This window comes from Toxotes jaculatrix, chromosome 13 (genome assembly GCF_017976425.1).
Source record: "Toxotes jaculatrix isolate fToxJac2 chromosome 13, fToxJac2.pri, whole genome shotgun sequence".
Classification (NCBI taxonomy): Eukaryota; Metazoa; Chordata; class Actinopteri; family Toxotidae; genus Toxotes; species Toxotes jaculatrix.
Window position 1 is genome coordinate 12,702,932 of NC_054406.1, and position 26,950 is coordinate 12,729,881.

Below are 26,950 nucleotides of genomic sequence, written 5' to 3' on the forward strand. Positions count from 1 at the left end.
ATTACTGACAGCTGTCGGTCAGTGTATTGTAAAGCAGATTGGTACAATTTCAAAATACAATATTAGCTTTCGAAAATAAAATGTGTACTATTTAACCGGATCCATGAAAAACAGTAACAGTGAGAAGCTCAGTGCGAAAATAAAAAGAAACGATAACAGCTTGTTATCATTGTGTTTATGATGATCTTTAGGACCTTTGTAATAAATTCAAAGAGATATGGAGCAGGATATTGCATAGACAACGCAGACTGTATTGAAAGGTTTACAGCCATGTCCACAGAACAGCTATCAGAAACTGATTAACCTGTATCATATAGATACTATCACAGTATGAAACAAAACAGGCCTGAGTTATATATCACAACATTAAGCATTTTATGGTGCACTAAAAAGTTTTATAATGATTTACAAAAACAAACACTAGAGCACTCCTTGAGTTCAGCAGCTGTTAATGAATAGTTAACAGATATTGCTTCTCTTGAATTTCCTTGTTTTAATTTCTAAATCCTGGATAATTTTTAGCCAAACATTTGACCAATGATATCACACCTTCAAACACCCCCTTTGAAGCATATATAAAAAAGCGGCCTTACAGTTGTCTCTGCAATATTCTTGAGAACATCTAACAGTGCAGAAAACCTCCAACCAAGACTTCGACCCTGTGTCATTCTCCAGAGACTTAGACAGACACTCTGTCACCAACATGATCTGGTTCCTCTTCTTGTTTGGTCTGGCTCTCGGCCCTGTTTCTCCTTCAGAGGAACGTGAGATGAAGTTACAGCGTGGAAACTGTCCCATGTTCTGGTTCAGCTTCAACGGCCGCTGCTATAAGTACATCGCCACACGTATGTCGTGGGCAGATGCAGAGCTCCACTGTGTGTCAGAGCGAGCCAACCTGGTGTCTATCCACAGTCTGGATGAACAGAATTTCGTCAAATCCCTGATCAAGAGCTTTGACCCCGCTCAGGGATTCACCTGGATCGGACTCAGTGACACCCAGAAAGAAGGAAGATGGATGTGGTCTGACGGCTGTGCTGTGAAGTTTACCTCTTGGAACTCGGGCGAGCCAAACGATGATCTTGGAAATGAAGACTGTGCACACAAGAACTTTGGCACTCATCTGAAATGGAATGACAAACCATGTTCTGATTCTTATTCCTTTGTTTGTGCATCTCGCATAATGTGTCCTTAGCAACAGACAGTTATGTTCGAATCAACCTGGTGACTGTCCACCTGTTGCTCTGTAGAAACACATTAGGTCTTAAAAATACAAATGTACAAGTTAATGTTTCTGTATAGAAGCCATTTCACTAGTCTTTTCATGAGTGTCGGGCATTCGTAATTCCAGTGGTCAGTGAAAGGGAACATTTTCTAAATCTTTTGAGATCCTCTAAGGTATTTGTGGTTTGAAGCGGCAATGCTATAAAAGTACTTGTTATGATTTGTGGCTACTTGAGGGCAGCAGGAGAGCAAGTCAGTGTGATGGTGCGCCTCTGTTTTATGTAAATACAGTATGTACTGTAAATGTATACAGGTGTTCTTATTTGTCTGTTGTAAATTTAAAGAAAAATTCAACTGCAGAGAAATGTGTTGATGATTCAACTATGTGAAAGTTTTACTGAAAATGAATAAATTACAGGTTTTAGGTGACTTACCCAAATGAGTTGATGTGTTTTTTTTCCTGGCTTGTGTTTAGATACTGTATGGTTGTGTACAGAAAGTGTTTGCTAAGTGTTATTCACCAAATATTATTGACTGAGTGTCCTTTCAACTACACAGTTCCTACAAGATTCTTGATAACATCCAAAAGTGAGTAAAGGTAAGCTCTAACCAGTACTTCAGCCCCTTGTCATATATATATGTGTGTGTGTGTCTATGTGTGTGTATGTATCAAATATTATAAACCATATAAAATATAATATGTGTGATGGTTCTCTACCTGCCAAATCAACGCCTTTGCACTGGAACCAGATGATTGTAAACATGAGTTCACATGTGTGTTTACAGCTTGTGCTGTGACACGGGCCATGAACAGAGCAAAGTCTGATTCTTGACTTCAAAAGGAACACTGTGATTATGTTTCCCAGCAGGATGTGCTGCCTTTGGGTGCTTCCTGCAGGGTCAGGTGTGGGTCTGTGGGTGGATACAAAATCTAGGCCTAACAAATCAGTAGGGAGTGATGTGCCAAGTCACACGCTATCCAGTCACCTATCCTTTGCACACTATCGCTGTCAGGACTATAGTTAAGGCAAGTCCTCAAGCAACTAAACATCAAGCACTGCCAAGCATCTGCTTATCTCACACAAAGCCAAAGAGATCTACAATGATTTTACAAGCACATTGCACATAAATAGACAGCATTGGTGTGACCACTGCTCTGACACACATCAGTTTAGTGAGGGTGACCAAGTTCTTGCTTTGTTGCAGATTGTGGGGTCACCATCTCAAGCAACGTTTGTTGGGTCATTTACTGCGGTGTATCAGCTGTCCAAAGAGCTTCTTGTCTAAACCTTGTTAAAACCAAATCCTGTGCATGCTATATCAGGTCGTGTCTGAACTCGCAGCGTCTTCTTCCTGAGAAGCATGTTCTGCTTTGGCTGCTTGTACAGTGGTGAGGGCAGCACCTGGTTGGGGGTCGATGTGACAGCGCCTGGTGAATCTTCACTGCTTGGTCACTTGAAAAACTTTGAGTCACTTCAAAATTTAGATATTATGTTGGCTCACGTGTGTGGAAAAGCATAGTGAGTCAGCTAAGCTAATAGGGGGTGGAGCTGAGACCTTGTCACCTGAGTAGGCCGGGCTCATAAGTCTATAAATCAGACCTATCAACTGACATTATTCTTTGTGATTTGTGTTTCACTCCCACACTCTGCGACCGACATAGACATTGTCTACACTACTGACCTGAACACAGGCGTAACTTATGTGTCTTTCATTAAAACATTATGAATTATTTAAGAACTATGTGAGGTCTCCTTCCTTTCTCATACACTTTTGTGCCTGGTTATGACTGTGGCCACTCGAGGGCGGCAGAAGAGCAAGTCACTGTGATGGTGGTCATCTCTTTCCTCTGGTGTCAAATGCTTTAATGGAGGGAAAACCAGCAGGAGGCAGTAGTTAGTGTTTTATTGGACATTGTCATGACTGTGTAAAGTCGTTTTCTTAAAAGCAATATTTTATTTAAATTGTGTTTACATGTTAAAAAAAACAAAGTTCATAATGCAAGAGAGGACACATTGAAGGCTTTCCATTATTGTGATATTTTTGCTGTCGTGTCCCCTCAGCCTTCAGACAGCTGAAGCCACAAATGGAAGTTTTTGCCAAGTCCATTTGACCAATGATAGCAAGCCAACAACACAGACGCCCTCTCAAAAGCATGTAAAAAGAAAGCAACCTGTCAACTGTCTTTCAAGGTCTGTTTCAGGTTCAGGTTCATGTTCCCACACATCTATAAACCAACACATCAACCCTTCGTCCTGCTCGTGTGACAGAGAGATTCCATCATGATCTTGTTCCTCTTCTTGCTTGGTCTGACTCTGGGCACTGTGCCTCCTTCAGCTGCCCAAAACACAAATTTATATCGTGGAAACTGTCCCGTGTCCTGGGTCAGCTTCAACAACCGCTGCTACAAGTACTTCAACACCCGCATGACCTGGGCTGATGCAGAACATCACTGTGTGACACAGAAAGCCAACCTGGTGTCTGTCCACAGTCTCGATGAGCAGATTTTCATCAAATTCCTGGTCATGAACTTCGAATCTGCTGGGACAAACATCTGGTTAGGACTCAGTGACATCCACAAAGAAGGTCGATGGATGTGGTCTGACGGGTCTGCAGTCAACTTTGTCTTTTGGAGTACAGGAGAGCCAAACGATGCTGGAGGAGATGAAGATTGTGTGCACCACATCGTGGGTACAGATTTGAAATGGAATGACATTACGTGTTCTCAAACATTGAGTTTTGTTTGTACATCTAGGCCAGTTTGTCCTTAGCAACTGAGAAGGTTGTGTCTGATTAAACTCAGTGACTTTCCATCTGTTTCTCTGTAGTAATGCATTAAACCTGCATGGTAAAGATACAACTATGCAAATGTATTTACCAAAGCCGTTTGTTTTCACCTTTGTTTTCATGAATGCCAGACAAATGAATGAGAAGGTGCAGGTTGCTTATTAACACGGTGTCTGCCAATGAGAAAGCTTCTGGCTAGCTTGCGAGTGCTGACATGTTTACAGCGATGAGCATGAACTGGTGCGGAGGCAATGTTGCATGATTCGTTCATTGCCAGTGGGTCCTCACCATGATACAGTTTAATGTTGAGGGTTACCGGATTACAGTCGAGCATCCCCCAGAACCCAATCTCTCTTCGTCAACCAATGTAATCATTTGCAGAAAACACACAAACTTGGTAACACTGTGCGCTAAAATGCCAAGATTATTTGAGATCAGTAAAAATTGGATGGGACAACTCAGCAGCACACTGGTAGGGGCAGTCACTTTACAATGCATAAGTCAATTCTTAAATTTAACTTCTAAGTTCTAAGTTACAGAAGGTTCACATGAACAGTGTGAACCTGTAACTTTCTGAATAAACAGCATCACATCATGTGCAACTTCCTCAGCTCAGGTCCCTGTGAGAAAAATGACAGGCGTGACATTGCAGTGAAACAACCACAGTTCCAGCCTACAACACTTGACATTGCTCTTAGTTAAGTGTACAGGGTGAAACCACACCACCGACCGTTTCATCTTGAAAGACTGATTGTGGACTTAAAGCCAAAGAGTTTGTAGTGCCCGTGGTGAGGAAGACAGAACAGTTTTTGCAATGTGTGAATAGCTTCATCTGTCTGATCTCAGCTGATTATTCCAGCTGGCATGAACTGCATGGAAAATTGGTAAGCTCTCTCTACCATGTGCTCTGTGTAAGTGTGTGTGTATGTGTGCGCGTGCGTGTGTGGGGAGGGGAGGGGAGGTATGATCACTGCTAGTTTAGACCCAGGGTGCACCGATATGGTTTCCTGATGCTGTTAACCCCTATCATTTTGCAGTCACCCTGACACAGGCTTCTGACAACTAAACAACAGTGGAGGATGAAGTAGAAATGAGGGAAGTGAGACAAACAGAACAGACAGGCTTGGTGTGATGCAGGTGCTGTGTAATTATCAATCTGACAGAGTGCTCAACGAGTGGAAATCATTAAACTGATACAATAGACATTAAGTAGGAGGGTAGTCAGGCTTTTAGAAATAATGAGCCCATAGCCCAAGTCCCTCCTCCGGTCATTTTAGCTATATTGTCTGTATATTTTCATTTTATCTTTTGATAGGTCTAAATGGCCTAAATGCTCCCAAAGTTCAAAGCCCTCTGCTCAGTGCCAGGAATACAGTTCTGCTTCTATTCTATTATAAGTACTGCACTGAAAAGCTGACTAAAGCAAAATTATAAGTATCATCAGCAAAATGTAGAGTCATAGGTATTTATTATGCTGCTTAAGGAGCCATGGCAGTGTTTATTTTGTTATATTATATTTAGTTATATTTACATTGTTATGTGTTAATTAAATTATCATTTCTGATTTTATTATTGCACAAGCAGCACTTCCCTATGGCCTCTGAATATTTGTGTTGGGCATTTTTTTTAATGTCATAGACAAAATAATGAATTAGATTCACTGATAATGACAACATTGCTAATTGTAGCCCTAACTATTTTATGTTGCTGCAGAAAACATTGTGTTTTATAAACTGATCACATGTAAAATCTTAATCTGCAATGTAACTGTAAAGTATAATGAATGTAGTGAAGTAAAAAGTATAACATTTACTTCTAAAATGTAGTGGAGTAATAGTAGGCACTGTGTTTTAGTGCTGGAGAAAGTCTGTTAATGATACACATTTGTGTCTACAACACAATGGCAGGCATACACAAGCAACACAACAGAAAGGCAACTTCACCATAGTATAACAAGGGCAGGTTCTCTGGCGCTCTGGGGTAACCACGCCCATGTCCAGCTTTCGCGCGCAGGGATGGACTGCACCATTATGAACACAGGGGGAATCAGAAGAGAGACAACTCCTAAACATAAAGAAAATTCCCTTTACCAAAAAATGCAAGTGAATGGAGGCTTTTTTATTATAAACGATCGCTATCAGAATCTCAAAATCACAACTATTGGCATTAATTACAAGTTTACACTTATTCTCACCAACGTTAAAACCCCTGCTTTTGCAATCACCGAACCTTTCTAGCGGTTAATTTTTAAATCCACCTCTATTCATTGGTTCTCATGCTTTAAGACAAAAGTTTGTGTCGGACCGAAATTTGCCGCAAAACGGAATTAAAATGACCCTCACATCCAAGGTAAGCGGCAGAGCAGTGAGTTTAAATGTAGCTGTCTTTTCCTCATCGGTTTTTTGTGGCGAAGAAAAGTCACGATGAGTCCAAATGAAGACCATTGTTAACAGCTAACGTTGCTGGCTTGGCCGACCTAAATTTCCTCCATTGTAAAGACACATTCATAACTGTCTTTTCCGAATAAGGTTATTATTTTAGTCTGTAGCCAGTTCGGTGTGGTAACGTAGACATCCCGTTACAACCTTATGTCCTGAACACTATTTGCGAAACTTGTCTTACGTCTTTGTTTTGGCCTGGTTAACCAGCTAGCTGGAAGAGCAGTAAGATGGTGCTCAAAGCAAAAGGGTGCAGGGTCAGTGTTTTGTCAAGGGGATGGATAGGTAGGCACAAACTGTGTCGTCCTGCTCTTGGTAGGTCAGAGGTCAACACCCCCTGAGGCTGCAGGGGATGGTGCAACAGATATCAACTAGTTAGACACACCGGGTCCTTTTTAACAGCTAAAAACAAAAAACATACTTAACTATATTAGCTTGATGTGTCGTGACTTTTCTTAATAAAATGAGAATTGGTTATTAAGGTGATTTTGAACTGAAGACGTGTTTATAAATGCTGCTACAGAAGATTGTTCATTGGTTTATTTCAGACTACTGCTGTGAAATCTGGTCAAATACACTTGATTTTAAATGGTCTATATCTGTGATGGTGTGTACAGTACGTTTTTACACAACAAAACCCTGTCCAGATCCCAAATAAATATTTATATACATAACATATATATGTACATATGTATACCCAACACCACAATTTTTCCTGTTTTTATTGTAACGTGAGCAGTTCAATTCCAGTGAATAACCTTAAATGGTATAAAGGTAAGTGGTAAACTGCCCAAGGTAAAACAATAGTGCAGAGGTTTCTTTTCTGTGGTAATGAAAGTAAATGAAACTTTGAAATCTAGTGCAAACAATTATTACAGGTGTCCCAGCATTTGTTGATGATTTACAAACCCTCTGTCTGTATAAAGGCAGCGTTGGAACAAACTCTTACTACACCCTTTGATGCTTTATTAGGATAATACTGTCCTGCAGGAAGTAGTCCTGTATATTTCTATCAGAATGGTGAAAAAGACAAGTAACAAAGGAAGACAGACTGGCTGGTCAGGGGTTCACCCTACAGCAAGATAATGACTCAGAAGAAAAGGCTTCACATGATGAAGACCAGCACAGTCCCCAGACTTAAACCCCATGATGCAGGCTTGGGATGAACTGGACAGAAGGTGAAAGCAAAGCAACCTGGAAGTACAACACACGTGGGAACTTCTGCAGCAGCAGTTTCTGTGTTTCTGAGCACCATTTGATTTCCATTGTAGCAAGAACATTACGAGTGTGTTCACCTGCTGAATGGATCAAAAGTTTAGTTCAGCAAGAAGATTTCATGATTCCTTGTTTTTAAAATCTCCAGTTGTTTAATTGGTCAATGGTTTTACTTCAGAAACACTGATATTGAATTATATCAATTTAAATAAAAGCTGGAACAATTGAAGTCTTCTAAAACTTTTGACCATTAGCGTATATTCACAGCCCATATAAAATAAAACTTGACATATTTGCTTTTGTTCGTATCCTTTTATGTAATTTCTTTATTATCCAAACAATTAGGTAGTTTAGTAAAACCAGTGTATTTTCGTTTTGCACTTCACTGTGTTTCAAATGGCCCTGCCCTGCCATAGCTGAAAAGTTGCACAGGATGCACGGAGTCCTTGGGGTTAGTTTGGTATCTGTCAGTGTAAACTCTGTAGCTGTTGGGGTCTGCGCAGTGACACAGCTGGGCTAAGTTCATTGCTCCACTCAGTTTTTGCTTAGCCATGGTGTCCACCGATGGAATGGTGCTCCCTCTGGTGTAAAGTGTGAAAGTTGGTCTAACAAATGATCGTGTGGCTTATCTTTTTTTTTTCTTTTTTTAACTATAGCAGGTCTGGTATTGTCTTGGTCTGTCACTTTGATATCTTCAGTTGTACACAGGATTGTAAATACACATTCCAAAGAAAACAATGTTTTCAGTAATAATACCTAAATGTTTATCAGTTGAATTCACACTTCAAGTTCTGTGTTGTGATGATAACACAGGACTACTCACGGAAGATGTCATTAATTCCACCAAACCTTGTTTAAGCGTGATTCCTGATATGTCTGCCAACAGGCTCCACGTTTCAAATCCAAGTTCATCACCGCTGAGCTGGCTCGTCTATTCACCCAGTCAGACAGTGAGGAGGAGTTCGAAGGTTTTAGTGAGGATGAGGACGAAGAGGACAGAGGATGTTGCAACAAACGGCTGAAGACCAAGGTATTGAAACGTTTATTGTTGGCTGTGTGATTTGATGGAAATGTGTGATATTGCAGCCAAAGCACTGTATGATTTATCTCTCTGTTTTTTCCAGATGGATTCAGAAGAAGACAGCGATGTGGACACAGGCTTCTACTCTGATGGCGAGGAGGCTTCCCCACCAAAGAGAAGGAGTCTTTTAGTAGCCCTGAGGTGTGTTTACAGGACTGTAAGATACTAAGAGGGAATAAAGCCTCCTATTGTTGTTTCATGACATCTGTGTTGGTTCTCCAATGACTGAACAGTGGTCTTATTTTAATCTTGCTTCTTAGGTTTCCTATGAAAAGACTGTCTACTCCCAAACAGGAACCACAGGATAAAAATGTCAAGGAGCCTGTCAAAGAAACACCTCTTTCACAGAGAGCCCGAAGAAGGCAGAGGATGAAGCAGATGCAGGACAAAGAAGAAGAGGAGGAGGAACAGGAGCAGGAACAGGAGGAGGACAAAGAGGAGGTTCTGTCTCAGAGTCTAAGAAAACGAGACAAGAACATTCAGGAAAACAAGGCCATGGTAATGAACCCTTACAACCTTTTGTGTTTTCTCCATATTGTCACAAACTGTAATCTATATATTTAAATTATACCAGTCCCTCACATTTCAGAGTCCTTTGACTCAGGTCTTCTCTGTTGTTGTCTTTCAGCTGGCTAAGCTGTTTGCTGATCTGTCCACCATGGCGGACCTGACTCTGCCTGCCACTCCTCAGGTGAGTAAACACACCAGCACCAGGTTTTCATGAACATGTAACAGAAAAAGGAGCATTCATTCCAGTGGAAATTAACCATTAATAAAAGATTTTAATCACAACTAATATTATATTCATTTGATAGACTGTAAGAAGTAAACAGATATGTTTTATGTTTTATGTCTTGTTTTACTTTGTACAGACTAATTTTTTTTTTTATTGTTGTGATTATGAAACACTGTCTTTGTTTCATATTGGCAGAAGAAGAAGAAGCAGGCGGCAGAGAAGGCAACGCCACGGAAACGCAAGTTTGAACCAGAGATGGGGTCAGAAAGAAGGAACCCATCCCGTAAGGCTCGTCCTCCTGAGAACTTTGCAGTGGAGGAAAAGAGCGAGCCAGTCACCCACAGAAGCCCCAGGACTATAGATGTCAGGAGACTGGTGGAAGTATGACATGCAACACACCCTTTTTAGCCAGGCGTTATTTAATTTTGGAAGATCTTCAGTTAAGTACTTTATACACTGAAGATACACAATTACAGTCTGCAGTTGGTTATCCAGTCAAGTTTCATCTTAGTCATCAGTAAAATCTTGAAAAAACAAATGATTTTTTAGGAGAAAGTGCAGTTATGATTTTATGTATTAAAAACCAATAAAATCTTATTGGCTACATAGCAATGTCCTGTTTACAGTGGGGCAAAAAAGTTTTTAGTCAGCCACAGATTGTGCAAGTTCTCCCGCTTAAAATGATGACAGAGGTCTGTAATTTTCATCATAGGTACACTTCAACTGTGAGAGACAGAATGTGGGAAAAAATCCAGGAAATCACATTGTAGGATTTTTAAAGAATTTATTTATAAATTCCTGTGTAAAATAAGTATTTGGTCACCTACAAACAAGCAAGATTTCTGGCTCTCACAAACCTGTGAATTCTTCTTTAAGAAGAAGTATAAAAGACACCTGACCACAGTCTCAAGCAGTCAGACTCCAAACTCTAACATGGCCAAGACCAAAGAGCTGTCGAAGGACACCAGGAACAAAATTGTAGACCTGCACACGGCTGGGAAGAGTGAATCTACAATAGGCAAGCAGCTTGGAGTGAATAAATCAACTGTGGGAGCAATTATTAGAAAATGGAAGACATACAAGGTCATTGATAATCTCCCTCGATCTGGCGCTCCACGCAAGATCTCATCCCGTGGGGTCAAAGTGATCATGAGAACGGTGAGCAAGAATCCCAGAACTACACGGGGGGGACCTGGTGAATGACCTGCAGAGAGCTGGGACCAAAGCAACAAAGGTTACCATCAGTAACATACTACGCCGACAGGGAATCAAATCCTGCAGTGCCAGACGTGTCCCCCTGCTTAAGCCAGCACATGTCCAGGCACGCCTAAAGTTTGCCCGTGACCATGTGGGTGATCCAGAGGAGGACTGGGAGAATGTCATGTGGTCAGATGAGACCAAAATAGAAATTTTTGGTAAAAACTCAACTCGTTATGTTTGGAGGAAGAAGAATGCTGAGTTGCATCCCAAGATCACCATACCCACTGTGAAGCATGGGGGTGGAAACATCATGCTTTGGGGCTGTTTTTCTGCAGAGGGGACAGGATGATAGAGATGTGTTGAAAAAATCGATTTTCCGATTCTGAATCGATTCTCATTTTATTTTCTAAAGATCGATTCGTTCGTGCAAATATCGATTTTTTAAAATACATTCCCCCCTGGTGAACTTTAACCCCACTAGTCCCGTCATCCAATTCACGCATGCGCATGTGGTGTGAAGCTATCCAAACAGTGAACACAGGGTCGGATCGTAAACGCAACATTAGCCAAGCATTGGCTTTGAAAACGCCAGAAAGGGTCAAAGCTTCTGTCTGGCACCATTTTGGGTTCAAAAACGACAAGGACAGAGATACGCAAGGACAGAGATATTTGCAAGGAATGCCAAATGGAAGTGAAGTATTGTGGAAATACAACCAACCTCAGGAACCACCTAGCCTCGCAAGCCGGTCTCAAACGACCGAGGAAAGCTTGGGAAAGTGAGGCACATTGCAAAGTTCTTTTATCGCAGTACAACAGCCACCCGCATCTTCAAAGAAAAACAGAAGCTGTTGCAGCTGAAAGCACACAGGCTCACAATTGATGTCGTGACCCGGTAGAACAGTGCGCTCGAGATGTTAGAACGCTTTCTGGAGCAGCAACCTGATATATCTGCCGCTCTACTCTCACCCGAAGTCCGCAGAAATGAAAAGGAGCTGTGCAGCTTGAAAAAGGAAGACATAACAGATGCAGAAGATGTGGTCAGAGCTCTGAAGCCAATGAAGACAGCTACTCAGGTCATGTCAGAAGAAAAGTCCCCAACAGTTTACATGTTCGCACTTTAAAGGCAATTGAATGTCATACACTTAGAGCCCTGGATCTGCTGGATCTGGTAATTCTGCCCCACAGCATTGTTTTTGGCATTAATATGTTGCATAACTGCACAGTCATGTAATTCAGATAACAGCTTGTTTTAACATTGTTTTAAAAAGCTTTACAGTGACCCAGAGCCTGACCCCAGAGCAAGCACTTAAGGCGACAGTGGCAAGGAAAAACTCCCTTTTAAAAGGAAGAAACCTTGAGCAGAACCTGGCTCATATGGGGGACCCTCCTGCCGATGGCCGGGCTGGGTGAAAGAAGGAAGATAGGACAGCTGGGAATGGAGGAGAGGAGGAGGAGGAGTGTTATTAAAAACATTAAAAAATGTTTTTAATAACACCCGAATCAAGATCGAATCGAATTGAATTGTGATAATCGATTCTGAATCTTGAGAATCGGAATCGAATCGATACCCAGCCCTACAGGATGACTGATCCGTGTTAAGGAAAGAATGAATGGGGCCATGTATCGTGAGATTTTGAGCAAAAACCTCCTTCCATCAGCGAGAGCATTGAAGATGAGACATGGCTAGGACTTCCAGCATGACAGTGATCCCAAACACACCGCCCGGGGAACGAAGGAATGGCTCCGTAAGAAGCATTTCAAGGTCCTGGAGTGGCCTAGCCAGTCTCCAGACCGCAACCCAACAGAAAATCTGTGGAGGGAGTTGAACGCCCGTGTTGCCCAGCGACAGCCCCAAAACATCACTGCTCTAGAGGAGATCTGCATGGAAGAATGGGCCAAAATACCAGCTACAGTGTGTGCAAACCTGGTGAAGACCTACAGGAAACGTTTGACCTCTGTCATTGTCAACAAAGGTTATGTTACAAAGTATTGAGTTGAACTTTTGTTATTGACCAAATACTTATTTTACGCAGGAATTTATAAATAAATAGATTTTTTTCCACATTCTGTCTCTCACAGTTGAAGTGGACCTATGATGAAAATTACAGACCTCTGTCATCATTTTAAGCGGGAGAACTTCCACAATCGGTGGCTGACTAAATACTTTTTTGCCCCACTGTATGTCCTCTCAGTTGTACCTTTAATCTGGCTGTTGTGATTGGGCAGGTGGACGAGGAACATGCCAGTGAGAAAAGGAAAAAGAGAAAGAGCCAAAGTTCGAGGAGGAGCCAGTATGTGGTGAAGTCAGTCGACGAAATCACCAGAGAAGACCTGGACAACATAGCGTATCGAAGCAAAGACAAGATCTGGGACAAAGAGAATGTGAGTCACTTCAGGCCTTTACCTGTTTTGCACTGTCAGCACTGTACTGACAGATTTGCATTGCAGGGATCAGGGTTTGTACATTTCCTCACTGTGTGTGTGTCTTTGTTTTTTTCCTCTAGGGCAGCTCATGTCACCAGTGCAGACAGAAGACTCTGGACACAAAGACAGTGTGTCGCAGTGGTTTCTGTGTGGGGGCCAAAGGTCAGTTTTGTGGGCCGTGCTTGAAGAATCGCTATGGGGAGGACGTGCGCACTGTACTTCTTGACCCGGTCAGTTCTCATACACACGTGTTAAAAATTTCATCTTCCATTTCTTGCACCGTGGGTTTGGTAAACTTTAGATGAAGGGTGGTCCTCTGAGACCGAAAAGACACCAGACACAGAAAAAAAACCCATTTTGAAACCTGAAATGACTGAATTTTGATATCCTGAAGCATTATTAGTTAATTAGTGAAATTTGTCTCCTTGCATGTGATAGTCTTATTTATTCTTTTTTTTTTACACTACTCACAATAAGTTAGGGATATTGTGAGAGACTCAGTAGATGTCATACATACAGTGTTTGTTTCACTTCAGAGATTTTTGGGATAGAGAGGCCATTGTATTGGGGTGATAGACACACCTCATTTTGTGTTTTCCACATAATGGTCTCACTGTGTACAGTGTGCCTTACATATTGGGGCCAATACCAGTACTGCGACGACACGACGATACGATGACCAGTACCTAAGGACCTGTGCACTCAGACATCCTTATGCAACTGCCACACAGCTGCAGGCCTGTTTACGAGATGTGAGGGGCACTCGGGTTTCCAGACAAACCATTCCCAACCGACTCCACCACTTTGGCTTGAATGCCAGACGACCGTTGCAGGTGACCCCACGGACACAAAGACACCGCCGTGAACGTTGGCAGTTGGCACAAGATCATGTGACCTGGACAATGCAGCAGTGGTCTACCGTCCTGTTCACTGATGAGTGTCGGGTCACCTTGCACAGAAATGATGGTCGTCAGCGTTGCTGGAGAAGGCGAGGTGAGCGATACGCCGAGGTCAACATGGTCCCCGGGGTTTGCTTTGGCGAAGGAGGTGCAACAGTTAAGGCAGGTGTCACCAGTCAGCGCAAAACAGATTTGGTTATTGTAGATGGCTCAGTCACTGCATGTTCTTACCTCAGAGACATCATAGAACCCATCATCATCCCCCAGTTCCGCCAGCACACCCCCAACTTTCTGTCCATGGATGATCATGCTCCACCACATCGTGCCAGAATTGTCACAGCTCGACTTCAGGAAGTCAGAGTGCCTCATATGGTATGGCCAGCAATGTCCCCTGACCTGAACCCCATAGAGCACATCTGGGACCAGCTGAAGCAGAGACTGGATGATCGTACCCCACCCCCATGTGACCTGGCAGGACTGCGTGTAGCACTTGTGGAAGAGCGGAACGCATTGCCTCAGAACAACATCATGAGGCTAGTGAGGAGCATGAGACGTCGCTGTCAAGCTATCATTGCGGCAAATGGTGGAAACACCCGATGCTGACATTTTTGTTATTTGGGGCTATCCTTATTATTGTCTAATTTTTTTGGGTAACAAATATTAAACTAATGAAAATGGTGTTCTTATTTCATTAAAATTCAGACCAAATAGGAAAAGCACTCATGTAAATAACAATATCCCTAACTTATTGTGAGTCGTGTAATTTGTCTCTTTGCAAAAAAGCTATTGTAGGAGACAAAAGCACATCGCTGAAAACACACAGCAAAGAGCACCACCCACAGATACTTAATAATTGGAAAGCCCAATAAAATAATACTGTGTCCAAGCCTGAACAAGTCATTCTATGTTATCTATGAAGAGATAGTGTTGTTTTTCCAGTGTGTTTTCATTATTATACATTGTTTACTGCTTACACAGAGTATCATGTTAGCTTGTGTTTGAGAACAGCTGAAATCAGGTTAATGTTTGCCTGTAGGTTGAGTGAATTATTTTATTTGGTGCAGAAACAAGAGTCGTTTTCTTGTTTTCACAGCTGGGGCTATATTTGATATATTTTTATATTGTATATTGTTTAAATTGTGTTGTTGTCTTTTTGCAGTTGGTTATTTCTCTTTGGTAGAGAAGCCTGTGTTTATTTGTTTTGGGAGCTGTTTTAAGGTCAAAGTACTGGTGACACTGTGGAGAAATCATCACAGGGAAATGCAGTGCAAAGCACCAAATCAGTGTCCATTTCTCAGCAAAAATCCTACCTAAATGAGGAAAACTGTCACAGATGTAACTGAACTTAGAGCAAGAACATGCTTGGTTACCTGCATTAAATTTGGCTCTTGTCTTTACAGACGTGGTCCTGTCCCATTTGCCGCGGGATGTGTAACTGCAGTCTGTGTCGCAAGAAGGAGGGCCGCTGTGCTACCGGGATCCTGGTGGGATTGGCTCGCTACAACGGCCACGACAATGTCCACGAGTATCTGAAGAGGTAGGTCACCTCATTCACTTGGATTGGTGCATGTCCTCCTCCTCCTCTCCTCCATTCCCAGCTGTCCTATCTTCCTTCTTTCACCCAGCCCGGCCATCGGCAGGAGGGTCCCCCATATGAGCCAGGTTCTGCTCAAGGGTTCTTCCTTTTAAAAGGGAGTTTTTCCTTGCCACTGTCGCCTTAAGTGCTTGCTCTGGGGTCAGGCTCTGGGTCTCTGTAAAGCACTTTGAAACAGTTTTGATTGTGGAAGGCGCTATATAAATAAAATTGAATTGAATTGAAAATTGATGGAAACTCCCTGAAACAAAAGTTGGAAAAAATTACAGACGGATCAAGCATGACAGTAATCATTAGTTGTAGCCCTGTTGAGAAGTAGTCTGACCACTATGGCTTGGTTTTTTCCCTCCATCTACAGTATTCAGAAGGAGCTGCAGTAAAGTCCAGAATGTTGACCAGCGAGGAGAACCTGCTCGTACAGCTGGTACCTGGAGAAGGTTCGGGTGCTGCACAGTACTGTAGAACATGCACATCTTTAGGTATAGGTCAACCTTATATCTAACTAGAGAAACAAAAGCAAAAAAATATGTTTTTTTTTCTTTGTCACCTTAAGATAAGGCACATACACTGTTAATATGTTTTATATAACCTGATTTAAGCCTGCATAAGATGCAGGAATGTTTTTATCGTTTTAAAGCCAGTACTCAGTTTTGAGTTGTATGATTGTTTTGAGTGTTGTTGACTAAAACAAACGCAAGTGGTTCATCTCTGTGTTACGGATGCAAACGGAGCCTTTTATACCAACTACTTTTCTAAAAGTGGTACAGCTTTCTTGTCGGTCCACTGTAAATTTGAATAAAGAATGGCATTTGCTAGATGATTTGCCATGTTTTTAAATGATATCCATGCAGGCTTTTTTTCTGTTGAATGCTTGTTTCAGAACTAACAGATGTGTCTTTTAAGGAGGAGTTAGCTGCGTGTGTGTGTGTGTGTGTGTAGCTGCTGTGTACCTGGTGTCATTTCCCAAAGGTGTGTGGGGTCAGGTCCAGGTCAACTGTTGGCTCCTGAGGTGACCAGGAAAGCAGTCAGCTGATTTCGTATAATGACCAGGTACCTCAGGGTCACAGCCCCGTCACAAGTCAACCCGAGGTAACCGAGGGACCATTGTCATGAAATGTATGTAAGAAATACAAAGGTATGTTACAGCTGTCTAATTACTTCATTTACTGTTAGTGTCAGTAGTGTCATACAGTGCACACTCAAGATCAGTGTGAGTTTATGTACACATTAATGTGATCATCAAATGGAATCAAAACCTTGTTCTGACACTTTGAGAGTTTGTTACATTTAACTCCTTTTTTTTACCCTCAAAACACCTGAGGGTGCAGAGAGAGGCTGTAGATTTAGGTGTTTTTGAAGTGCTTCAAAGGAGTGAGATGTCAAAGATATGTGCTTGAGCTGCCTTACTGCATGATGCTTTTTGAAACTGGACAGTCAGAGCGACCTGCCAGTGAACTCTCTCTCCCTCAAGTTACGCTTTGGTTGCAGCTGTGTTACACCTGGGGTGTTTTGTAGTTCATGTTTTCTGAAGTAGACAGTTTAAGTTAAGTGGCCCATTATCCCCTCACACAAACAACAATCAGTCAAAGCAGGCGTGTTTTTTTGAGTGGGAATAGATTGTCCTGTAACTGAATGGTCACAGGTTTCGATCCTCGTAGCATCAATTTAGAGTCCATCAACAGCAGAAATGGCATCCGGGAGCAGTAATTGTTCCCAAAGGAAGCGCAGATACAGCAGATACTCCATCATCGCTGCTGTCACAACACAGCTGAGAGATTACCCAGCTATAAGGAGGTGGGAGGAGTTACAGAAAGTGTGTGTGTGTGTGTGTGTGTGTGTGTGTGTGTGTGTGTGTGTGTGTGTGTGTGTGTGTGTGTGTGTGTGTGTGTGTGTGTGTGTGTACCATGTATATACATTGTTATGGCTCTTGTTTCATTGTGATTGTATTTTCTACTTCCATCTGGTCAATACACACAAATACCAGTGCATCAGAGAGGAATTTAAGACAGTTTTAATCACTTTATTGTCAAGTGTTATGCAGGCAAAGCATTTTTTTTTCTGTTTGAAGTTGTCCTTTTTTTTTTCTTTTTTTATCGACATAACACGTTTGTACAAACCAGTTTTAAAAATATCAATAAACTGAAGCCTTTGAGGCTAACCTGGCAAAAAACCCATTATCAAATGTCATGGAGACAAACAAACATCTTTAGAAAAAGATTTACAAATGAGATGTCACTACAAAATATCAAAGAAAAAAAAGTTGGTTGTCACACAAAATATTACCAAAAACATCTAAATTTGTTTGGTATCAACCTTTTCAACTTTAAACAATAGTAACTTTTTTTTTTTTTGCTTTCTTCTTCTTTTGTTATTTATTTTTCTCCAAAAACATGTTATGGCGCAAAGAGAAGAAGAAATGAACAGCAATGGTCAGACGTAGAAAAAAAAACAGAAGCACAAAGATTAAAGAAGAGAGAGAAGCAGCACTACAGCAAAAAACTGAAACATGCTGTACACAACCTCAGAATCAACGCACACAAATACAAGTCCAGCAAAAGGCAAATATTACAAATTAAGGATAAATAATAAATTAGCCATACACAGTGGGGTCCTGTGTGTTAACATACTGGGGGAGGGGACTTTCCAAAACAATCGATAAATTCTATAAAATAAAAGTATCTTTTAATTTAAAAATTATGTACGCACTGAACTAACACGGAGCAACACCACCAGAAAACATCTCAAATATCCACATAGCTAAATAGCCCATCCCACGCCCACCCACAGCTCTGATCACCGCCTCACTTTCACTTCTCTGTGCTGCAGTCCGCTCTCCACGTCACCCCCCTGACCCCCCCCCATGCAGGAGAGCTCCCATCTTTCTCCGTCCACCTCACTCTGAGGTTCCCTCTGTACAACAGCTTGTGTTAAGGCAATTGTGGTACATCGGTCACATAGCAGGGTTAGAGGCGGACGGGGAGGGGGGGGGGTCCTGACCAGAGCACAGAAAGCAAAACGCAAAAAAACGTCACGGTGACAGTGCAGCCATCCGACAAAAGCGTTGTCGCCTCTTTGTGGTATCTGCAAAGTAACTGGCTTTGTTCAGATGATGGCACTGTCTTCAGATGTTTTCCCTAATCTTAGAGCGAACTGGCTTGTTTTTATGAACAGAGAAAACTTCCCCTGACAATGTAAACATGGTTTCACTAGGATTGTCATTATAGTATTGCTTTCACTACACAAACAAAGTTGTAGAAAGCTAGATTGTTTTTCCTCTATAGAAACCTTTTTTTTCTAATGGCCACTGCACCTCATTAGGAATGCATTATTTATAAATCTTTTTATATGTGCTTTTTTCTACTCTTTTTTTTTTTTTTTAGAATCATCCCCTCTCTTCTTCAATAACAGTTTATCCGTTTAACTGGTCTCGAAGGAATCAACACCTGAATCTGATCCGAGGACTAAACCTGAACCATGAATAAATCTCAAATTAGGTAGATCCTCTCCATGACAGCAAGGGAATACAAACGCACCCTCATTCATACACACACACACACACGCATGTGCACACACACCATCCCAAGACTGTCCCTGCTGTGTCACTGCTCTGCAACAGTCCTGTACCATGATTGACCCTCAGCACTGTCTGACAGGTATGAAACAGGAACACAACTTTGTGCATAGAGTTAGATTCTGTTGCGATTAGGAAAATGTCTCTTGATATATGATGGTTTTAGATTCAGCAGGTCCCCCTGTCTTGTGCTAATCTAGACATCACTTACATTCCTTTCCCCACCGCGCATGGAATTATTATAGATTTATTATTATAAAAGCCAAACTAATATTTTATATGTTTAGGCTAATTTTTTGTTATTATATGTTAGTTTTTTTTTTTGGATTGTAAAGTTTATATTTTTCGGTTTCTGTTCATCACATGATCCCGTCTCTCTTTTGAGTCCCTTTTCATGAGAGAACAACATTTTTAAAATTATGTAAAATGAAAAAGTACAAAAAGAAAAGAGAAAGTAGCCACCCTTACAGTCCCTGCAAAGACTCCCAAAAAAACAGGAAGTCAGCCTTCTGCAAAGAATCAGCAGTCAGTCGCCTATTCAAACTCCTCCTCTTCCTCTTCCTCTTCTTCCAGGTGATTAGAGGTGGTGGGTGTAGCGGGCTCAGAGTCACGTGAGAGGGTCGCCACAGCGACAATCTGAGGGGAGGCACCCAGGCCTTCGGGGGTGTCTTCCTCCATGTCATCAGTGGTGATGATTGCCACGGCGGCTCCGCCCTTCTTGTTCTGGTGGGTCTTGATGTGCTTGGACAGGTGGTCGCTGCGCATGAAACGTTTGGAGCATTCAGGACACTCAAAACGCTTCTCTCCTAGAGGGGAAAAGACAAATGATTAGATCATTATGTCAGTCGAATGATCATTATTCGACTGACAGAAAAGTAACTGGCAACTATTCTGACAAGCAATTAATTGTTTCCATCATTTTTCAAGCAAAAAAAATGTGGGAAAAAAAGCCAAACATTCTGTAGTTCCAGCCTTTCAAATGAGAGCATCTGTTGCCCTTCCTTGCCATATAGGGGCGACCCAGGGTGACCCACAGCAGAAGTCTACGCCCCTGTACCTGTGTGCGTTCTCCGGTGTCTCTGCAGCTCATCGCTCCTGGTGAACCTCTTGCCACAAAAGATCCAGTTACAGACAAACGGCCTCTCGCCGGTGTGCCAGCGCAGGTGGGCCCTCAGGTGGGACGTCTTGCCGTACACCTTACCACAGCCTTCCATGTGGCAAATGTGCTGTTTCTTTTTGGTGGGGTCCCCGCTGTTCCTACAACATACAGTCGGGTTAGGGGGGGGTGGGGGTGGGGTGTGTGTGTGTGCTAAAACAAATGGAATGACAGTATAATCTTTAATTGAAACATTTAAAAAAATTAATCATATTTTTTGGTTACAAAGAAGTTATTTACACACCAAATGCTAAATTATGCTAAAATGTAAATGTACATTAAACTGTCTCTGTTTCAATACACAGGTCTACTGCAAAGCTGAATACATTTGTACAGTGTCTGAATGTTCTCAGTGTATGTTTTGGGTGCTAGTTCCTCATTACAGTGTGAAGCGTGGGGTGGTGCGAGGTCAAAACTCTCACTTTAGGACACAAGCTGCACTGTGTTCTGTCCATCTGTCAAACCTGCTGTTCCATTATGATCGATGTGATTTCCCCATACATGTCCCCAAAACCAGTGGTTTCCTAAATGATTAGATATGTAACCCCAGTTTTTCCCGCTGCACCAATGCATAATGTGTTTTCTAATGTGTCCATACCTCCCCTCTCCATCCCTGCAGTTTGGACAAGAGCAGGCGACACGTCGAAGCCTCTTGCTGGGCGGTCCCTCCTGGTCCGAAGAACTTTGTACGGAGCCCAGCTGGTCTGGACTCATCGATGAGCCTGATGCCACGTTGCCAACAGCGACTGTCACGGGAGACGACTGAACTTTGACCCCATCCTGACCCTGTGGTTGACCTGAAAGGTGATTGTACATGACAGAATGTGTAAACATGTTGGTCTAAAAAACAGCTGTAGCGTCTGTGGGCTAGTCTTAAGAAAATACAGTATAGAAAGCTGAAAGCGTGAGATCCAAAACAGTCTTGATTACAGTGGATGACAGTAATACGTACTGGTATAGTTCAGCTCTGAGTGGTAAATGTAGGAAGCAGTGTACAACAAAACTGAAGGTGGGAAAGTTGGAACGGGAAACTTCGTGTCAGACTTCATGTTTTTCCGATAACTAATAATGCTGCCTCAGCACAACCATACTGCTCTAACTTATTTTAATGAATGGATCAGTTATGGATTAGTCACAACACATTCACACAGTTAGTCTGTGGGTCCTTACCCTGTAGACCAGTAATAGTGAGGGGAACACCCTGCACCTGGACCCCAGCAGTGCCCAGCCCTGCGATGCTGACCGTCTGTACTCCAGACCCCGGGTTGATCTGGGCTGCACTCAGCGTTAAGGGAGCTCCACTCAGGGAGACCAGCCCTCCACTCCCCACCGTCGTCCCACCAGCCACCGGGGCCAGTGTCAGCTGCTGTGGCACAGCTGTCCCCAGGCCGCCCTGCAGGGAGACTCCACCAGGCAGTTGCAGTGTCTGCCAGGTGATCTGCCCAGATGGGGACAGGGTTGGGGTGCGAATAAGGACCTGGGCTGGGTTCTGGAAGGCCTGAATGGGCTGGAGGGTTTGTCCAGGGGCAAGCTGGAGGGTTTGAATGTGCTGAGGCTGCTGCTGGCCCTGGGCCTGACCCTGACTCTGAGCCTGGGGCTGCAGCTGGATCTGCTGCACCAACTGGTGCCCCACTTGGCCCACGATCACCTGTTGGATGGTTCCTGCTGTATCTGTCTGGTTCTGCAGTCCGTTGGCCTGGTTCTGGATTTGAGAGTCCGCCTCACTGGTCTGCACTTGGGTGTCAGCTGGTCCACCCTCTGATCCCGCAGAAACCACTTGCGCCCCATCAGACACACTGTCACCTTCTGCTACAGCTGTTGTCGAGCCAGTTGATGCTGTGGGAGGAGCCGCCCCAGAGACTGCTGTTGTCACCAGCTGGTTGCCATTGGCAACAGAGAATGTGCCATCTGCTGATTGGATAAGCTGCACAGCCCCGCCCCCTCCGACATTATTAATCACAGGCAGAGCCAGGGTCATGCCGCCAAGGTTTATGGGTACTGTGGTCATAACAGGAGTCTGGGAGCCCTGAAGAGTCTGAAGAGTCTGCAGAGTCTGCAGCTGCAAAGACTGTGCAGGGCGGATCTGCAGTGGGACCGTCTGATTGGCTGTACTTGTCAGAATGGCCTGCTGGTTGGCTGGCTGGAGGATGGCCTGGGTCTGGCCTGGGCTCGGGGTCTGGATGAGCTGGACCTGTTCCGGAAGAGCCCCAATGGAGGCCGTCTGAGCTGGACTGATGTGGATCTGCTGTCCATCTGCAGTCTGCAGGTGAGGGATGACCTGATACTGTACCCCGCCCCCAGCATTGGGCAGGTTCTGAACCTGGATGATCTGGAACTGCTGCTGCTGCTGCTGGTTGGCTGCAACACTGTTTGTCCCACCTACTGCCTTCACCTGCCCAACAAGAAAGGAGCAGTGATACAGTTAAGAGGACAAATTTTGACAGACAACAAAATATTTACTCAGACCCACTAAGTCCCCCGCCTCCTTCACCTTGCGTCCGCCAGGTGAGCTGTCATTAGCCAAGGTGGTGGCCACCGTCACTGCAACAGGCTGATTGGCGTTCTCCTTGGCCATAGTAGGAGCCGCTGTAATGATCTGCCAGCCGTTCCCCGTGAACTGAGCTGGGACCAGTTCCAGCTGCTGGGGCACCAGGGCCTGACCCCCGGCTGTGTCCACCACTATCTGACCCTGGAGCTGACCTGCCTGCAGCTGGATCTGACCGGCCTGGACCTGGATCTGCTGGGCTCCTGTCTGGGACTGGGCCCCCTCCACTCCCCCCTGCCCTCCGATCTTACTGCAGGTGGCTGCTAGCAGAGCCAACGGAGAGGGCTGAGAGGAATCCTGGAGCACACAGGGTAGGAAAGAGGGCGGAGGAGGGATGGAAAGGAGGGACAGAGAGAGGAACAGTTAAACAGGAGTGACAAGGGAAGGAGGGAAAAGAGGCAAGTGTTTGAGACAGACGGAAACACACAGAGAGCTCATATACTGTACATACACAGTACAACATGTAAGTTAAAAAAAAGCCAAAAGGAAGGACTGGGCAAGTATCACTATGCACACTCGCACAATGAACAGTTTGAAACGATGAAGAAAAAGAGTAAAAGAGCGAGGGGTGGGGAAAACATGATGCAGAAAAAAGAAGCACAAAAAGCTGAGCGAAAAAGAGAGAACTGTCAGTGGAAGTGGGCGGTATTACAGGAAGTGAGTGGGTGGGCGTGTGAGAACCACATTTCTCTTTTCTCAGAACACTAGAAGAAAATGCCGCCTTCTCTCTCTCTCTCTCCTCCCTTTCAAAGGAACTAGGTCGCAGGCAAATTTTTAATGCTATACATCTCTCAACAGTGCAGGGAAACAGCCTAATATCTGTATCAACTACAAAAGCGTGGGAAATAACACAGCAACAATGCTTGTCATACACATTTGACAACAAAAGATGCACTTAAGAATAACTGCCTGGCTGAAAATTATCTTTAAAAATAAACAAGCTCTAAAAAGCAGCTAAAAATAGACATTTCACAGTTGTAGAGCCACATACCAACGCTGTAGGTCTTTAAAATAAATCCATATGCAGAATTAAATCATTTTGGCCCTAATTCAAACAGACAGTTCAGAAGTACAGTGACTGAAATGTGACAGCCATGCAAGCCTATTCATGAGGCTCTGGGTTGGCTCTCAGCAGGGCTGCACAGAAGCAGGAAGTTGAATTCACCAGAGAAACGCCCCCAGAGGTGTCTGTCTGGCTGGCTGGGAGGGGAGGGAGAACATTTTTGGCCTACAGGCAAGGCAAAAGTAATGAACTATAATAAACTCTTATTTCGTTCTTATACCTGCGATCCAGAACTTTTCCCCTTTTTAGATGCTTTCCCGCCTTCAGTTCCAGATGATTCCTTCTTCGAGTCTGTGAAAAGACAGTGGAAATATTATAATATCATCACATGAGTATTTCTGCTTGGTACAAAGTCTCAGGATAAGCAGGCACTATGACAGACACCATGTACTGTGAATGATAATCTGATCATAATGTAGATATAGCACAACAAAGGTGATCAATAAAGGCAGAGGGGAAACCAGTAACCTCATCATCAATATCAGAAGGGCTCTGAGCCTCATATCTATCTAACGGAGGAAGAGAGGTAGAGAGGGGTGGAGATGGGGGGAGGGTACCTACCACTCATAACGCATTAATATACCGAGAGGGAGAGGGTGTAGTTCACGGTAGAAGGCCGGCCGGGTACAGAGGCGGAGGACGGCCTATATGTTCGGCGCTGGGCCGTGGCGGATCTGCCCGTTTGACGAAACCACCCACCGGCCAGGAAGGGCGGTGCCAAGCGCAGGCACAATCAAGCAGCCCCAAATAACAGAAATAACGGAGAACACAGTGACCGTCCTCGGCCCGTCGGCCCCCTCGCAGCCCCGTCGTATGCCTCTTTTACCGGATAGACAGACCATAAACGAGCAAATTGGCGCTTGTCAGAATGATATCCACAGAGAAGTTGGCAGTGTGTGACCGTAGAGGCCCACCCACTTCCATTTAAGCATCAGGACAACACCCTCTCCGCTGCTCCTGCCTGTCGCCGCCGTTTCTCTCGCCGCACGACGCGGGGACGCCTCGTCGCCGTCCGTCGTGCACCGAAGACAAACCGTCACCAGTGTTAGTATTTTACGCGTATTCCCCTTTTTTTCGTGCACAATTGGTTTTTTTTAAGGGGGAGATACGGGGAGATAGCTGTGGCTTTTGTGGGCGGACGCGCTCCTCCCACATATTCAGATTGGACGACAGGGCTCGGCGTGCGAGGGTCGAGATGGGAGTTGTATTTTGGTGAGGCCTCGCCTTCTCGAACTGGATTGGGCGACCGGGACTACAAGTCCCATGATGCTCCGGTGTGTCGGTCTCGGTCGGAGCGGCTGTGTTGGTAGTCATGTTGGTGTGAGAGCGAGAGGGAAGGGCGGTGACTTCTGTATTGTGGGGGGTTGGGCGAACGGGAAAGGGAGGCGTGTGTGTGTTAGTTTCCACTGTGGTGTCACAGGATGACAGTCCTGGTTAAAAGAAGACAAAGCAGTGGAACAGAAGTATCATGTATTTTTAAATGGTAGAAAACAGTACCTTATCAGAGTACTTAGAGAATTCATTAATCGGGTATTTGATTAATAGTTTCACATATTTTTCAAACATAAATTCTAAAAAAAATGCTGTTTTGAACCTCTCAGATATGAGGTTAAATATACTTTGTAGACATGGAAAATTGTTGTGGGATTAGAGCTTAAACTACTTGTTAATTACTTAGTGAACGGAAATTTAACCAGCAACAATTCTGATAATTCATCAGTTATTTAAGTCATTGTTTTAAGAGAAAATCCCCCAAAACTCGCTGGTTCCAGCTGTTCAAATGTACATATTGCTGGTTTTCTTGTAGTAAACTGAATACATTTGGGTTCTGGAGGTTTGGTTGAAAAAAACAAGCCATTTGAATTTGTCAGCTCAGGTTTTAGGATATTTGTTAATTTTTGGCTATTTTTCACTGTTTTCTGACATTTTAAAGTCTAAACAGTTAACTGATTAATGGAAATTACCAAATTTTGATGTTCCACAGATTAATCTGTAATTAATATATTCACATAAATACAAGTATCCCAGCCTTTTTATCTATAATTCAGACGTACTTGATGTGTATAGAATCTAAAACACATTCTGTTCAATACATGCATTTGGACAGGGTTCAGGCAACGGAGCAACGGAGAACATAATTGAATAAAAAAAAAAAAAAAAAAAAAGAAGCTATTTGTTGCTGTGGCAGTAGTCACACAGAAGTTTCCTGCTTGTGTAACAGTCTGGAACAGAAGTCATGTCTCCCACCCACACGCCAAAACCTCTTTCAATCTCCCAGAGGGAAGTTATGTGTTAAATTCATCCCGGCAAACAGAGCTACATGTTGGATGTAGAGTAGCAGGCCTGTATAGTACCAGGCAGGGGGCTCTGCTCCATAGTTTGAAGAAGATAGTCTTCTTCATAGAGACCCATCCTGAGTCAGGAGTGACTTTAGCCAAGTGGAGTCACAGCCCCGGTTCACCGAGCAGAAAACATCATTAGCAGGCAGGCGGCCAACTGAGGATATGCCCCTGGCACACAAGGGAAATATTTAGGCTTCTAGGCAGTCAACTAAGGCAATAGTGTCTCACTAAGATTCACCCTGTGACATTAACAGCTAGGATGGTATTTAAAGTTTTTCAGCTCTGATATGTAACCTTTGTGTAACCTCAAAATATGTAAAATGAGAAAGTTCAGTGCCAAATGTGTGATTATAGCATTTTGAGCCTCATTAATATTCAACATGGATCTTTATATTGATAGAAATGATTGGATTTTAACATGTATGGATTTTTTTTTTTTTTTTTTTTTGCCTTATTGATGAGTGTTATCATGCTGAGACATTTCTTATCAAGACTTCATGAGTTTAAAATTGGACTTTTCCTCGTCCGAGGCCTAAAAGGAAAAAAGGAAACAACTGTACTGAACGTGGCTGCTACTACAGGCCTGATAGGCTTTCTGCTTGTGTGGCTTCTGTCTTTCTTTTTGTTCATGGCTACACTAGTAGCGTGTTTTCACAGCTAAATTACACACACACACAC

At 43.4% G+C, this 26,950-nt stretch overlaps 3 protein-coding genes across 4 annotated transcripts; 2 read left to right on the forward strand and 1 right to left on the reverse strand.

Annotated features, from left to right (window-relative positions):
- The first annotated feature begins 470 nt into the window (after nucleotides 1-470).
- Nucleotides 471-4,103, forward strand: LOC121192183 (C-type mannose receptor 2-like). Its single transcript, XM_041053762.1, has 3 exons — nucleotides 471-1,191; nucleotides 3,285-3,378; nucleotides 3,492-4,103. Exons 1-3 carry the CDS (start codon nucleotides 704-706, stop codon nucleotides 3,990-3,992), a joined length of 1,083 nt encoding a protein of 360 aa, XP_040909696.1. The 5' UTR covers nucleotides 471-703; the 3' UTR covers nucleotides 3,993-4,103.
- A 2,119-nt stretch (nucleotides 4,104-6,222) lies between these two features.
- Nucleotides 6,223-17,605, forward strand: cdca7b (cell division cycle associated 7b). 2 transcript variants are annotated; one of them, XR_005895133.1, is made up of 11 exons: nucleotides 6,223-6,357; nucleotides 8,548-8,691; nucleotides 8,786-8,883; nucleotides 9,003-9,240; nucleotides 9,371-9,433; nucleotides 9,674-9,859; nucleotides 12,905-13,060; nucleotides 13,183-13,332; nucleotides 15,402-15,538; nucleotides 15,954-16,769; nucleotides 16,800-17,605. XR_005895133.1 is itself a non-coding variant. In XM_041053126.1 (10 exons), exons 1-10 carry the CDS (start codon nucleotides 6,340-6,342, stop codon nucleotides 15,973-15,975), a joined length of 1,212 nt encoding a protein of 403 aa, XP_040909060.1. In that variant the 5' UTR covers nucleotides 6,223-6,339; the 3' UTR covers nucleotides 15,976-17,605. The 2 variants fall into 2 exon arrangements, 1 of the variants encoding a protein (XP_040909060.1); XM_041053126.1 differs by having other exon boundaries at nucleotides 15,954-17,605.
- Nucleotides 17,606-19,382: 1,777 nt separating this feature from the next.
- sp4 (sp4 transcription factor) lies at nucleotides 19,383-25,047 on the reverse strand. Its single transcript, XM_041053125.1, has 7 exons — nucleotides 24,492-25,047; nucleotides 24,151-24,221; nucleotides 22,814-23,164; nucleotides 21,493-22,714; nucleotides 20,921-21,119; nucleotides 20,224-20,423; nucleotides 19,383-19,972 (listed from the first exon to the last, which is right to left on the reverse strand). The coding sequence occupies exons 1-7, from the start codon at nucleotides 24,496-24,498 to the stop codon at nucleotides 19,701-19,703; spliced, it is 2,322 nt and encodes a 773-aa protein (XP_040909059.1). The 5' UTR covers nucleotides 24,499-25,047; the 3' UTR covers nucleotides 19,383-19,700.
- Between the last annotated feature and the right edge of the window lie 1,903 nt (nucleotides 25,048-26,950).

Excerpts from the sequence above, each read along its gene's own strand:
- LOC121192183 (XM_041053762.1), top strand. The coding sequence starts at position 704 with ATGATCTGGTTCCTCTTCTTGTTTGGTCTGGCTCTCGGCCCTGTTTCT. Across the intron at positions 1,192-3,284 it reads TCTCGCATAATGTGTCCTTA|CCTTCAGACAGCTGAAGCCA; the intron begins GCAACAGACAGT and ends GTGTCCCCTCAG. Across the intron at positions 3,379-3,491 it reads AGACGCCCTCTCAAAAGCAT|AGAGATTCCATCATGATCTT; the intron begins GTAAAAAGAAAG and ends CTCGTGTGACAG.
- cdca7b (XM_041053126.1), top strand. Across the intron at positions 9,860-12,904 it reads ATGTCAGGAGACTGGTGGAA|GTGGACGAGGAACATGCCAG; the intron begins GTATGACATGCA and ends GTGATTGGGCAG. Across the intron at positions 13,061-13,182 it reads AGATCTGGGACAAAGAGAAT|GGCAGCTCATGTCACCAGTG; the intron begins GTGAGTCACTTC and ends TTTTTCCTCTAG.
- sp4 (XM_041053125.1), bottom strand. Across the intron at positions 22,715-22,813 it reads GCTCACCTGGCGGACGCAAG|GTGAAGGCAGTAGGTGGGAC; the intron begins GTGAAGGAGGCG and ends CTTGTTGGGCAG. Across the intron at positions 19,973-20,223 it reads ACACCGGAGAACGCACACAG|GAGAGAAGCGTTTTGAGTGT; the intron begins GTACAGGGGCGT and ends TTTCCCCTCTAG.